This window comes from Neoarius graeffei, chromosome 20 (assembly GCF_027579695.1).
Source record: "Neoarius graeffei isolate fNeoGra1 chromosome 20, fNeoGra1.pri, whole genome shotgun sequence".
In the NCBI taxonomy this organism is placed as follows: domain Eukaryota; kingdom Metazoa; phylum Chordata; class Actinopteri; order Siluriformes; family Ariidae; genus Neoarius; species Neoarius graeffei.
The window spans coordinates 37590067-37604928 of NC_083588.1; the positions used below are offsets into that span (position 1 = coordinate 37590067).

Genomic DNA, 14862 nt, shown 5'->3' on the forward strand with positions numbered 1-14862 from the left:
CTCTCCTGGTACGAGAAAGTAAATTGGCTAACAGCAAGTGACCCACATCAACAACAGTAAATAGGCTGCTTTAGTAATATGTCATGGATGGACCAAAAATATCGAATCTATTTAAAATGTTTATGCTGAGTATATTATATTGGAATATATATTTTTCTGGATATGAATTAAACACAGCTACAATTTGGAAAACATTTTTAAACAAAAACACAGCCGAGAACATTTCACACTACAGACCTGGATTAAAAGTGAAGGGTTATCAAAATTGTCAATAAAACATTTCTCAGTCAAAATAAGTAAAATATAGGGAAAGTGTCACTGAATGAAATGTGTGGCACCCAGCTCTACTGCTGAGGTTCCTGACAAAGAGCTGCTTTCAATAATGATCAATTTTTAAACAACATGCCACAATTTTAAAATATAAAATGTTAAAATATACCCCCCCCAACACCACCATCATGTATATTGGACAGTAGGCTAATGGGCCAAAAGAACCTGTTATTTCACAGTTTGTGACGCTGCCAACAATCAGCCAGATCAGAGGCAAGAGTATGGGCAAAATTGATGTGTTTTTTCTTTTAAAATCTGGAAATGTCGTAACCGACCAGCCTCCCCTGTTTGAAAGACTACCAGCCGCCACTGGGCTACAGATAATGAGATGAGATGAGATGAGATGAGATGAGATGAGACGAGACGAGACGAGACGAGATGAGAATTATGTAAGAAATAAAATGCTTTTATAGGGAAAGTATCAATGAAAGGGTGATGCGGTAAAGTTGATTATTTTCCTATAAAAGTGTTTCCTGACCTGTTTTTTTCTTTTTATACCACAAAAACATGATAACAATGACAATTATTTTTATTTGTTAAACAAAACATCATACATTTTTATCCATTTGTAAACTCTGAGGAAATAAAGTACATTATTGTACCTTAAGGGGTACAATGGCTTGTCACTGGGGCAGTACTCTCTAAGATACTTACGTGTGCACTTTAAATGTTGCTTGGGAACATATCCGTGCCTTTAAGGCCCTAAAAAGGTAACACATAGTTTCCCCTTTTCCACCAAAGCAGTTCCAGGGCTGGTTCGGGGCCAGTGCTTAGTTTGGAACCGGGTTTTCTGTTTCCACTGACAAAGAACTGGCTCTGGGGCCAGAAAAAACGGTTCCAGGCTAGCGCCAACTCTCTGCTGGGCCAGAGGAAAGAACCGCTTACGTCAGCGGGGGGGCGGAGTTGTTAAGACCGACAACAATAACAAGACCGCGAAAGATCGCCATTTTTAAGCGACGAGAAGCAGCAGCTGTACAAACGCGAAGTCATCCATTATTATTGTTGTTGTTGTTGCTGCTGCTTCTTCCACGTTGTTTTTGCTTTGATATTCGCGCCAAGGTTTATGCAAACGTAGCGACGTAACTGACGTATACAGCGACGTAATGACGTATACAACGACGTAACTGACTTATACAGCGACGTAATGACGTGTCTTCCCTTAGCACCGCGAGCGATGGAAAAGCAAGCTGGTTCTCAGCTGGCTCGCAAGTTGAACGAGTTGTGAACCAGCACCAGCACTGGCCCTGGAACTGATTTGGTGGAAAAGGGGTACTTGAGGTCCAATAACAAGCCCTATAGGGTACAATAGTGTAGACTGTACCTTGAGGGACAGAAATGGACTCCTACTGTACCCCTCTTTCTAACAGTATAGTTACCCTTAATGTCATGAAATGTCTGGGGGGGAAATGAGTTCCTGTTCTCCATCATCAGCCTTTTTTCTTCATTGTAAAGTTAAGAACAAAATGTTCTTGAGATTTAATTTACCAAAAAGTGAAAAGCGCTACATTCTGAAGACTTTCCCATGTCAGAAAACAGCTTTACATCTGACTTTTATAAAGCGCTGACACTGGAACTTCCTTCCAAAAATAAGGGGGGAAAAATGAAACCCCGCCCTGTGGAAAATTTCACAACATGAACAATTGGGTATTAATAAAAACCTGTTATTTGAATTGCACTTGGCACTACTCTCAGAGCTGTGCTGTTATAGAAAGTGAATCAATACCATTATGACCAATCAGAAGAAAGCCTTCAAAAGCAATGTGGTATGAGTGATTCCACGCTTATGGGTACTGAAATGGGGACATGAACTTATTCACCTAAAACCATTTCTTTTTTTACCATCAGGTCACAAAACATGTAATCTTTAATGAATGATATGTTAAAAGATAACTTTAATTTTCTGAGATGTAATAAAAACATATTTATATGCCAAAGTCAAGCCTATGAGTTCCAAAATGATGTCTGTTACATTACTTCTGTTACGATTGTCCATCTCACGTCTGTTACGAATTAATTACAATCTAGCTATATACCATGTTAATCTTATTGAAAGAATGTGTATGTTTATTCTACTACACATGTTTATTAATTATATTTGCTAAAACATCACCTTCCTATGTTTCAAAAAGTAATTCTACATTGTTAAAATTGAGAATCTATATGTCCACAACACTTCTGTTACGTTCTGACTTTGGCATATAAATATGTTTTTATTACATCTCAGAAAATTAAAGTTATCTTTTAACATATCATTCATTAAAGATTACATGTTTTGTGACCTGATGGTAAAAAAAAGAAATGGTTTTAGGTGAATTTTTAAAAATAAGTTCATGTCCCCATTTCAGTACCCATAAGCGTGGAATCACTCGTATAAGTAAACATCCATCCATTATCTGCAGCCACTTATCCTGTTCTACAGGGTCGCAGGCAAGCTGGAGCCTATCCCAGCTGACTATGGGCGAGAGGCAGGGTAAACCCTGGACAAGTTGCCAGGTTATCGCAAGGCTGACACATAGAGACAAACAACCATTCTCACCTACGGTAAATTTAGAGCCACCAATTAGCCTAACCTGCATGCTTTTGGACTGAGGCAGAAACCCGCAGGAAACCCACACAGACAGAGCATGCAAACTCCACACAGAAAGGCCCTCGCCGGCCACTGGGCTCGAACCCAGGACCTTCTTGCTGTGAGGCGACAATGCTAACCACTACACCACCGTGCCACCATAAGTAAGCATATTACGGGGGGGAACAGAGGGGAACCATCAGGGCCTTCGAGGCCTTCAGAGAAGGCCCAAACACATCAGCATTTCAAATGTTATATTTAATTTTTTTCAGTCTTTCATCATTTCATTGTAATTATCCTCTTCTAATTCGGCCTCATTTTCTCTCAAATTTGCTTCAGAAATGAAAGGGTTACTGTCCTGAAAACATTAAAATCGAATTATCCAATGAGATTTTTCTGCTTATTGTCTCTAGGCTGAGAAGAGTTTAGAGCTGGCTCACTCATTAGTTAGGATTTCATTGCCGGGACAGAAGGCCATGACAGTGTATGTTTATGTAGGAAGTGACAGATTAATTAACCAATCAGATTTTGATTTATAATGGGAGGGACCAAAAGTTTATCACCCTCAGCCTTCTTGAAGGCCAACGCGAGCTTAACCACGAGTCAGCGCTGTCAGCGCAGTTGTGAAGTCACCTTCCAGCCGGTATAGCATTCATCAGTAGTGTCAGTGAATGATAATAATAAAGCAGTCAGGCCAGTGCTATCAAGAGCAAGTAGCACAGTCTAATAACTGGGAAACTCAGATTTCTGTCTCCAGACTCTTCTTCCACGCACGCTCACCACAGTATTTTCCACTCAGACTTAAGTATTCATTTCCTGATGTGATTTACTTACTTACTTTTTAAAATCAACATCGACAACTACACACAACAGAGCAATCTGGCAGCCTGCCGCTAATCCCTTGCAAAATCCTTTGCCCTGTTGCTTTTTTGGTGTGTCTGGCTAAGTTTTGGCTGAGCTGAAGTCCTAGCTCTGATAGTAACGGTTCGTAACTGACTAAAAACTGTTTTGTTTTTTTATGCAGCACTACCATTTTGCTGCTGCTGTTAGCAAATGTGTACATTGTGTATTGTAAAAATGTCTTCCAGTAATATGATATCATACAGCTGATTGCAAAAGTTTGACTGGGGGTGAAGATAACAAACCTCATCTCATCATCTGTAGCCGCTTTATCCTGTTCTACAGGGTCGCAGGCAAGCTGGAGCCTATCCCAGCTGACTACGGGTGAAAGGCGGGGTACACCCTGGACAAGTCGCCAGGTCATCACAGGGCTGACACATAGACACAGACAACCATTCACACTCACATTCACACCTACGGTCAATTTAGAGTCACCAGTTAACCTAACCCGCATGTCTTTGGACTGTGGGGGAAACCGGAGCACCCGGAGGAAACCCACGCGGACACGGGGAGAACATGCAAACTCCACACAGAAAGGCCCTCGCCGGCCACTGGGCTCAAACCCGGACCTTCTTGCTGTGAGGCGACAGCGCTAACCACTACACCACCGTGCCGCCCATAACCCACCTCGATTTTACAATTTATCTTCAAATAAAATAAATCCTAGAAGCTAAAAATGAAATGGAGGTGAGCCAAAAGTCCAAGTTTTGCACTCAATTGCATTTCCGCCATATTATTCACCATAGATAACTGTGGTGAGTTTCCCAAAAGCCTCTTAACACTAAGACCGTCTTAACTAGGAGAGAGAGTGTTCATTGTGCTGCTTGCTCTACCATTTAACGATGATCTTTGTGCTCCGATGCTTTTGGGAAACTTGGCACAGAAGTCTACAGCTTTTCATTCTGCCTTACCAGGGATGGAGTATTGCAGCTGCTCCCAGTCACTACGCACATCTCCTGTCCAGTGACCTGAGAAACGGCCCAGTCCTGGGAAAGAAGAGCGGGACAGCACGAACGGCCGAGAGCCTCTGACTTTCAGCAACGCACTGAGTACATGCCAGAAAAAGACAGGACAAGCAAATAACCGGACTACAAATTAAATGTTATCTGCTTGACAAGTGTAAAATAACTATAAAATGCAAAAAACGTACATAATATCCTTATTGGTAATCATTCATGTCAATAAGTCAAGCAATGCCATGTCTGACCTGTAGGTGGCAATCGCCTCAGTCAGCCCATACAGGTTGTGCAGGTTGTAATGAGAAGATAACAATTGCTGACTGGTCATACACAGAGTGCCTGAGTTTAACTGACCTCCTATAACATCTGTGAAAGAAGAAATATATCCTTCTATACAAGCCATACAGAGTTACGTTGAAATGAAGATGTGTTAAATGCGTAAAAAAAAAAAAAAGACCTGGAGTATAAGATGGATTCTCTAGGTCGGTGTCTGGGCATCCATGGACCGAGCCATGAACAAAACTAGCAGGTTCGTTCATATCCTGTTGATATATTGTGACAGTTAGAGCAAATGAGAATCTAATGACAGGAAGACAGATTGCAAATAACATGGAGCGCTACCACATTACACTTTGGCCTTATCAACCCTTTTAATCAAACCAGACACACAAATAACTCCAGAGTGAAGGAGAAAAACAGACACTGGATAATGAAATAGCGAGATCAGACTCACTATCCAGAGGCCATCAAGTGACACATTGGCATGGAAGTCTCTGATGCACTCTTCCCACCAGCTCACTGTATCTGGATTAGTGAAGTCTGGGAATGCTGTTGGACCAGGCCATACCTGATAAACACACACACACACATAAATACACGTTATGCCTCAAATATCAAATACATTCTGGTGCAGTAAATCCATCCATTATCTGTATCCATTATCCTGTTCTACAGGGTCGCAGGCAAGTTGGAGCCTATCCCAGCTGACTATAGGCAAGAGGCAGGGTACACCCTGGACAAGTCGCCAGGTCATCGCAGGGCTGACACATAGAGACAAACAACCATTCACACTCATATTCACACTTACGGTCAATTTAGAGTCACCAATTAGCCTAACCTGCATGTATTTAGACTGTGAGCACCCGGAGGAAACCCATGCAGACACGGGGAGAACATGCAAACTCCACACAGAAAGGCCCTCGCTGGCCACGGGGCTTGAACCTGGACCTTCTTGCTGTGAGGTGACCATGCTAACCACTACACCACCGTGCCGCCCAGTGCAGTAAATCAAAATGTTTAAATAAATCCCAGCTAACAGAGAAACAGACTGGCCTGCAATATTAATGTTAAATGTACTGGGACTATAAGGGGAATTCATGGCCTAATGGTTGAAGAATCAGCTTTAGGACCAAAAGGTTGCCGGTTTGATTCCCTGGACCAACAGGAATGGCTACCCTTGAGGCAAGACACCTAAACCCAAGCTACTCTGGGAATGTTGTATGCTGGATAAGTAATGAATGTAATATAATGTGTAAGGAATAAAACACTACATAATAGGAATAGGTGTGTTATAATAGGAAAATAAATAAAGTTGGGCAGCCCAACACAGAATTGAGTTACTATTATGTGCTTTATTCCTCTTATACAATTACAATTTGTAATTAAAGAATGACACGCTGTATGTTTTATCTCTTTATAGTTATGTTAAATGTTGGGGAACGTCCAATCATTTTATAACAGATATACAGTAAACAATTGTTCCCTCAACAGTTGCTTTCTTTTACTCTCTTATGAATGTTTATAGGTGGTGTAGTGGTTAGCACTGTCACCTCACAGCAAGAAGGTTTTGGGTTTGAGCCCAGTGGCTGACGGGTGCCTTTCTGCATGGAGTTTGCATGTTCTCCCCGTGTCTGCGTGGGTTTCCTCCGGGTGCTCCGGTTTCCCCCACAGTCCAAAGACATGCAGGTTAGGTTAACTGGTGACTCTAAATTGACCGTAGGTGTGAATGTGAGTGTGAATGGTTGTCTGTGTCTATGTGTCAGCCCTGTGATGACCTAGCGACTTGTCCAGGGTGTACCCCGCCTTTCGCCCGTAGTCAGCTGGGATAGGCTCCAGCTCGCCTGCGACCCTGTAGAAGGATAAAGCGGCTAGAGATAATGAGATGAGATGAGATGAGATATCTTAATTTCCCTGATGGAACCCTCCCAAAGGGATCAATAAAGTTTTATCTAATCTAATCTAATCTAATCTAATCTGACACTTGAGATGAGTTCCAAAAATGCTGTACTCTTCATACAGTACTGTGCAAAAATCTTCGGCACATGTAAAGAAATGCTGTAGACCAGAAATGAAATGTTTCAGAATTGAGAAAATACTATAAACAGCAGTCGGCGTCACTGCCAAACCTGATCCGGGCTTGAGGCAAACCATGTTTGGTTAACTTGGCCAGTATTGCAGCAGTAGGGTGGCCGGTTCCTTCCTGCACACTCACTCACACACACATTCACACTTATGGGCAATTTAGAGTCGCCACTTAACCTAACTGCATGTTTTTGGAGTTTTTGAACTGTGGGGGAAACCGGAGCACCCGGAGGAAACCCACACAGACACAGGGAGAACATGCAAACTCCACACAGAAAGGCCCTCGCCAGCCGCTGGGCTCAAACCCAGGACCTTCTTGCTGTGAGGCACAGGGCTGGATCCCCGTAGAGTCGGGCCTGGTGATGCAACAGTGCTAACCACTACACCACCGTGCTGCCCATAAACAGCAGTACGCCATAATAATTGAAACAAAGTCAATATTTGGTGTGAGACGAGCCTTTGTTTAAAAAAAAAGTAGTAGTCTCAGGTACAGTGAGTGCAGTTTTATAAGGAAATGAGCTGTGGGTTTTACTGAGCATCTTACAGAACCGGCAGCACGGTGGTGTAGTGGTTAGCGCTGTCGCCTCACAGCAAGAAGGTCCGGGTTCGAGCCCCGTGGCTGGCGAGGGCCTTTCTGTGCGGAGTTTGCATGTTCTCCCCGTGTCCGCGTGGGTTTCCTCCGGGTGCTCCGGTTTCCCCCACAGTCCAAAGACATGCAGGTTAGGTTAACTGGTGACTCTAAATTGACCGTAGGTGTGAATGTGAGTGTGAATGGTTGTCTGTGTCTATGTGTCAGCCCTGTGATGACCTGGCGACTTGTCCAGGGTGTACCCCGCCTTTCGCCCGTAGTCAGCTGGGATAGGCTCCAGCTTGCCTGCAACCCTGTAGAACAGGATAAAGCGGCTACAGATAATGAGATGAGATGAGATCTTACAGAACCAGCCACAGTTCTTCTGGATACTTTGACTGTCACACTCGCTTCTTAATTTTGCAGCAAAACCCAGCAGCCTTCATTATGTTTTCTTTTTTTAATCTGAAAAGTGCTCTCTTATGGAATATGCTGCTCAGATCAGGCTTGCAGTACTCGAGTCCAACTCGTGCCCTAATTTTAAGGGCTTGTGACTTGACTTGGACTTGAGCACTGATGGCTCAGAATCATGCATTAACTGCATTTGGACTCATAAATTTGAGACGAGGACTCAGATTTTTTTTTCTTTATTTTTTGTAACATGCCAAAATAATTTGGCATATTTATATCTATATTAATTTTTGTACTAATTTCATGCAAGAGTGTCATACCTGCGCACCTTGGCGCGTGCATCAGATAGACTCTCGGGTGCGCTCCGGACACCACGCGCGCCAAGTGGACTCTCGTGCACGCGCGCCATAAACAACTCGCACCTGCACAGGATTAAGGCGCAATCAGCATGCCTACGTGAAACACTGTGAAACTGTGAAAACGCGCTGACTTTGCGAAGTATTGAGTTGTGTTGCTGACACATTACCGAGCCTTATTTCCTTGTTTGCTTTCCTGGTCCCTGATTTCCTGTTTCTCGTCTTTGATTCTGCTTAGTCTACGATAGCCTGTTTATTCCTCACTCAACCTACTGCCTGTTTCACTGTTTTCTTCAGAGCCGCTGCAAAAATCAACATCTCTCATAGACCTATCCAGCCGCTGTCGTAAAAATCAAAGTGAGGCTCAGCCCCAAAACGGCACGTGTCCCATGTACATACACAGGGTATAGTGAGTATAGGGATACACTATTAATAAATACAAGCAGGAGCTGGACAGCCGACACGTGTGTGTACGCAGTAAGCCTACTGCAGCATCTTATCATTTTGGCTTGTAACACACGTCTTAACGATACCATAAACATAAGAGGATGGCGCACACCCTTTACATGTAGTCTACAGTGCAGTCCAGGAATACAGTATGTTATTATGTCAATGCACGAAGTTCCCGCACGCTGTCAAAATCCAACAGGACTCGTCCAGCTGGCTTTTCACTGCATTCGTGACACGAGCAAAAAAAACCTAAGCTAGGACCTACTATTAAATATAAATTTATACCACAAACTCTTCAGCTCAATCCCACATAATGATTTATTTTGGGTTTTTTTAACATTATTAATTAAAAAATGGCAGGCATATCTCGGTATCTGCAATACAATCAAGTCACAATTCCAAGTAGCCATGTACTAAAACTTTTTTCTCTTAAATCCGCACCAGTACCTTTCTTCACTTTTATTAATAAACACACCTTCTGCACTTACATCCGTCTCCCAACCATCTCTGACAGAATACTTTGCACTCCCTGACAAAGAGAATGCACATTCACCTGTTCATACCGTATGTCATGTTCAGGAACAAATTAAAACAGGAACAAGGAATGGCGCTAAAACAGCCAGCGTCAAATGGTGCGGTTGGAGTCTTGTTCTCAAACTCGACTCAGATCAATCGTGAATTCGATTCGGACTCGACTTGAAATTTTTTTTAATGATCTGGACTTGAACACTGGGGACTCGAGCCTGGACTCAGACTTGAGGTTTAGTGACTCGACTACAATACTGATCGGATGCAAACATTTTTTTCTGTAACATTTAATTTTGTGCTGGAAAATGAAAGTTTGGAACTCGAAAATATTTTTGTACTGACTCAATAATGTAGAAGTCATAAAATCGAAATCTATAACAAATTTTGTATGAAAAAAATAAGGTGCCTAAGACTTTTGCACAGTACTGTATATTAACTACATCAACAAATACATATATTTTTGCACATTGTAGAGTGTATTTTATATATTAATTATACACACACACATGCATGTCCCTGTTAATTAATTATTACTATAGAAACCACAACATTAAAAAGAGAACATTAATATATACCAGTAGTGTCGGCCTTAGAGCCGACACTACTGTCAGAGCTGCTGTTATACCGTAGAACAGGGGTCACCAAACTTTTTTCTCTGGGGGCCACATTCTCGTTCCTGACTGTGATGGGGGCCGGGGTCGGGTCAGCTATATCACATAGAATTGTATGACCCAGACAAATATGACCACCAGCAGGCCTCATTGTGTAGTAGAGATTACTAGCCTGGCACGGCCATCCCCACTACTATATCCATACTACTATATCAACACTTGATTCCTGGCACATATTTGTTTATCTTTACTAGTGGTTTGCAAAAGTAGTAATCAAGTCTTCACACTTTGTTTTAATTTGAAATACCACTGATATTCCATTTATTTATTTTCTAATAAAAATAATATCAAAGCTGTCAAGGTAAGAAACATCTGCCTAGTTGAGGTGATTGACACTGGCAAAGGTGAGTGGAAAATTATAAATTGTAGGTAGGCCTGTTGATATTATTAATAATATAAATAATAATTGTATGCAGCACTTAATAAAGGTCAAATAAATAGGCCTATAAAATAAATACATTTTAAAAAACAGTGAAATTATGATAATATGAGCAATAGATCAATAGATCACAGCAGTTGTGCTGTGTCCTGCACGTCATTGCTCTCATCCATGGCCAAAACAAAAAACTCGAATTCTGACGCTTTCTCATTCAGCTGGTCATACACGTTGTCCCCCAAATCTTCGATTCGCCTGGTCATAGCAGGTGCGGAGAGACTCACCGCGTTGAGCGCATCCTTCTTGTTGGGACACGCCTCCTCGGCCACAGCAAGCATGCATACTTTAACAAAGTCCCCATCAGCGAACGGCTTTCCATGGGTAGCTAGTAGGTGAGCTACCTTATAGCTAGCTCGCACAGCAGCCTGGTTGATCTGGGTTTGGTGAAGGAATACATTCTGTTGTGCAGCCAGTCCGCATTTCATCCTCCGAATCCTGTCTTCTCTTGTTTGCCCTCGCAAACTAGCATACTCTTTGTGGCGGGTTTCATAGTGACGACGCAGATTATATTCTTTGAAAACCGGCACGCTTTCTTTACATACAAGATAAACTGCACGGTCCTTACACTGAACGAAAAAATAATCGGTGGTCCACTGTTCTTTAAAAACTCTGCACTCTCTGTCAGCTTTTCGCTGACCGCTAGCCATTTTGCTGTCCTGAACACTGACTTTTCTCTGCGCATGCGCTGCCTGTCACTGCTTGATCGCGAGCATATGACGAAAATTCGGAAAATATGAATAGTTCATTTTATAACTAAATATCAATTTTAATTGAAAAAAATCAACAAAATACAAGATGCAGACATGTTATTATTTGCCAAAAAGCAATTTAAAAAAATAGGCCATGACCACTTTTGGGTATTGCCTCATAGGGCCGGTTCAAGTGATGGGGGGCAGAGGGGCTGGGGGGCCGGTCAAAGGGGGGTGGCGGGCCGGATCTGGCCCGCGGGCCGTAGTTTGGTGACCCCTGCCGTAGAACATTAAGAACATTAACCAACACCTTCTGACCAACCTGACTTGAGACATTGAGATGAAACAATTTCTGCGATATTGGTTTGCATCTCAAGGTTACGCTAAAGCTAACATTATGCAAATTTTAACAATGTGACAATGCTGGAGGTAAATCTACAAGTATATAAAATGTTTTCTGGAACCAAACATTCCTAGATCTCATACAAAACATTCATACAATGTTCTGCTCATCTAAAATTGTTAGCTGGGGGGTGGGGGTGGGCTGCTTACAAACTGTCACAGAGCCACTGCAAAAACTGAAATAGCTATTATCCTGTAAAAATATCTTAAGACTATTTTTAGAGTGTTTTTTTTTATTTCACACTTGAAATTATCTTCCCTCACTTTACATTTGGAGAAGCACTCACCTTCCCAATGAGTGTTTGTCCTGTCATGTTTTTGATGAAAACACCCCGCTGCTCTCCATCATCGAAAGGTTTGTATGAACCTGGAGGACTCGTACTACTGATGCCTGGATCCTAAAATAGAAGCACAGGCAGCCGTTGTGATTGTGTATATACACAGTGCCTATAGAAGACTGCTGAAAGGAAGTCTGAGATACAGTATATAGGTGTGAATGTGAGTATGAATGCTTATGAAAAGAATGTTAGCCCTGCGATAGACTGATGACCAGCCCACGATGAAGTCAGCTGGGATTGGCTCCAGCTTCACCTGAGACCCTGACGGATAAGTGGTAAAGATAATAGATGGATTGATATATCTACCTACCTATCTAGTTACACACACACATAAGCCCACAGGGTGACTGCCGTAGCTAATCACAGCCATGACAATATTCAGTGTAAGGCAAGACTGCGAGTGCAATATTCCTTTTATATAACAGTTCGAATTCATATCAACTAGGTGACATCTCATCTCATCTCATTATCTCCAGCCGCTTTATCCTGTCCTACAGGGTCGCAGGCGAGCTGGAGCCTATCCCAGCTGACTACGGGCGAAAGGTGGGGGACAAGTCGCCAGGTCATCACAGGGCTGACACATAGACACAGACAACCATTCACACTCGCATTCACACCTACGCTCAATTTAGAGTCACCAGTTAACCTAACCTGCATGTCTTTGGACTGTGGGGGAAACCGGAGCACCCGGAGGAAACCCACGCGGACACGGGGAGAACATGCAAACTCCGCACAGAAAGGCCCTCGCCGGCCCCGGGGCTCGAACCCGGACCTTCTTGCTGTGAGGCAACAGCGCTAACCACTACACCACCGTGCCGCCCACTAAGTGACATTTTGGACACAATATGGCCAAATGTTGTGTTAATTTTTTTTTGCCTTGCTACTGATCCTGAAGAAGGCACATTTGTACATTCCCACTAAAGGTGCTTCTTCCCTTTCATCTTTGTCTCACAAGCTTTCATGACGATGATGAGTTTATTTAGTAAAATAATGTACAAAATACAAGTATAGTGCACATTAAAATACAGGGATAGCACAATAAAGTAAACACTTATTTCCATTGTGGTCCAAGTACATTGACTGATTGATTTTATTTTGGACTGATAGACAATAAAATCCAAAGGATAACATGTTAAAGTGAAAAACACTTATTTCCAACATGTTCCTTGATGTTAAGACATAAAAACATAAAAACAATAAAACACAAAACTTAACACAGACAAGTCCAAGAACATTACTAAAACAAAATGGGACAAATCATATAAAATAATAAATAACACTACCCTACAAAGAGACAAATCTCACCAACTTAATTATGAATCTGTTACTCTATTCCATAAAAAAAAGTCTTAACCTGACTTCTAAAAGCTCCTCTAATATTTTTTTGTCTCATCTCATCTCATTATCTCTAGCCGCTTTATCTTGTTCTACAGGGTCGGGGGCAAGCTGGAGCCTATCCCAGCTGACTACGGGCGAAAGGCGGGGTACACCCTGGACAAGTCGCCAGGTCATCACAGGGCCGACACATAGACACAGACAACCATTCACACTCACATTCACACCTACGGTCAATTTAGAGTCACCAGTTAACCTAACCTGCATGTCTTTGGACTGTGGGGGAAACCGGAGCACCCGGAGGAAACCCACGCGGACACGGGGAGAACATGCAAACTCCGCACAGAAAGGCCCTCGCCGGCCCCGGGGCTCAAACCCAGGACCTTCTTGCTGTGAGGCGACAGCGCTAACCACTACACCACCGTGCCACCTGATTTTTTTTGTCTCATCTCATCTCATTATCTGTAGCCACTTTATCCTGTTCTACAGGGTCACAGGCAAGCTGGAGCCTATCCCAGCTGACTACGGGCGAACGGCGGGGTACACCCTGGACAAGTCGCCAGGTCATCACAGGGCCGACACATAGACACAGACAACCATTCACACTCACATTCACACCTACGGTCAATTTAGAGTCACCAGTTAACCTAACCTGCATGTCTTTGGACTGTGGGGGAAACCGGAGCACCCGGAGGAAACCCACGCGGACACGGGGAGAACATGCAAACTCCGCACAGAAAGGCCCTCGCCGGCCCCGGGGCTCAAACCCAGGACCTTCTTGCTGTGAGGCGACAGCGCTAACCACTACACCACCGTGCCACCTGATTTTTTTTCGTCTCATCTCATCTCATTATCTGTAGCCACTTTATCCTGTTCTACAGGGTCGCAGGCAAGCTGGAGCCTATCCCAGCTGACTACGGGCGAAAGGCGGGGTACACCCTGGACAAGTCGCCAGGTCATCACAGGGCTGATACATAGACACAGACAACCATTCACACTCACATTCACACCTACGGTCAATTTAGAGTCACCAGTTAACCTAACCTGCATGTCTTTGGACTGTGGGGGAAACCGGAGCACCCGGAGGAAACCCACGCGGACACGGGGAGAACATGCAAACTCCGCACAGAAAGGCCCTCGCCGGCCACGGGGCTCAAACCCGGACCTTCTTGCTGTGAGGCGACAACGCTAACCACTACACCACCGTGCCACCTGATATTTTTTTGTGATTAACATTTTATTCTTTTAACAGCATAACAGAGCATGGTATTACAGAATGAAAGACTCACACCATATTCCCCCCCCCACACACACACACCACCACCACCACAAACGAGCCCCCGTAAACCATCACCACCAAATGCTGATCCTTCTTTGGTTGTTATTTAACGTCGTGCTCCTTCATGTATAGCAGACCTATCTCTAGTAACTACAGCCACACTAACTGTAACATTAATGAAAATGAAAAAAGAAAAAGATTAAATAAATGCAGCGCATAACCCATAATTACATAAATCAGATACCTCTATCAATACACCTTCATGTACAAAGACACATATGCT

At 43.1% G+C, this 14862-nt stretch overlaps 1 protein-coding gene across 1 annotated transcript in view; it reads right to left on the reverse strand.

The window, feature by feature from the left end:
- gaa (alpha glucosidase) overlaps window positions 1–14862 on the reverse strand; it is a 49805-nt gene that overhangs the window by 21082 nt on the left and 13861 nt on the right. The window contains exons 8-12 of the mRNA XM_060901636.1: window positions 11915–12025; window positions 5489–5602; window positions 5213–5297; window positions 5004–5121; window positions 4708–4841 (exon numbers count right to left, since the gene is read on the reverse strand). Coding sequence (XP_060757619.1) covers window positions 4708–4841; window positions 5004–5121; window positions 5213–5297; window positions 5489–5602; window positions 11915–12025 — 562 coding nt within the window. The remainder of the gene's footprint in view (window positions 1–4707; window positions 4842–5003; window positions 5122–5212; window positions 5298–5488; window positions 5603–11914; window positions 12026–14862) is intronic.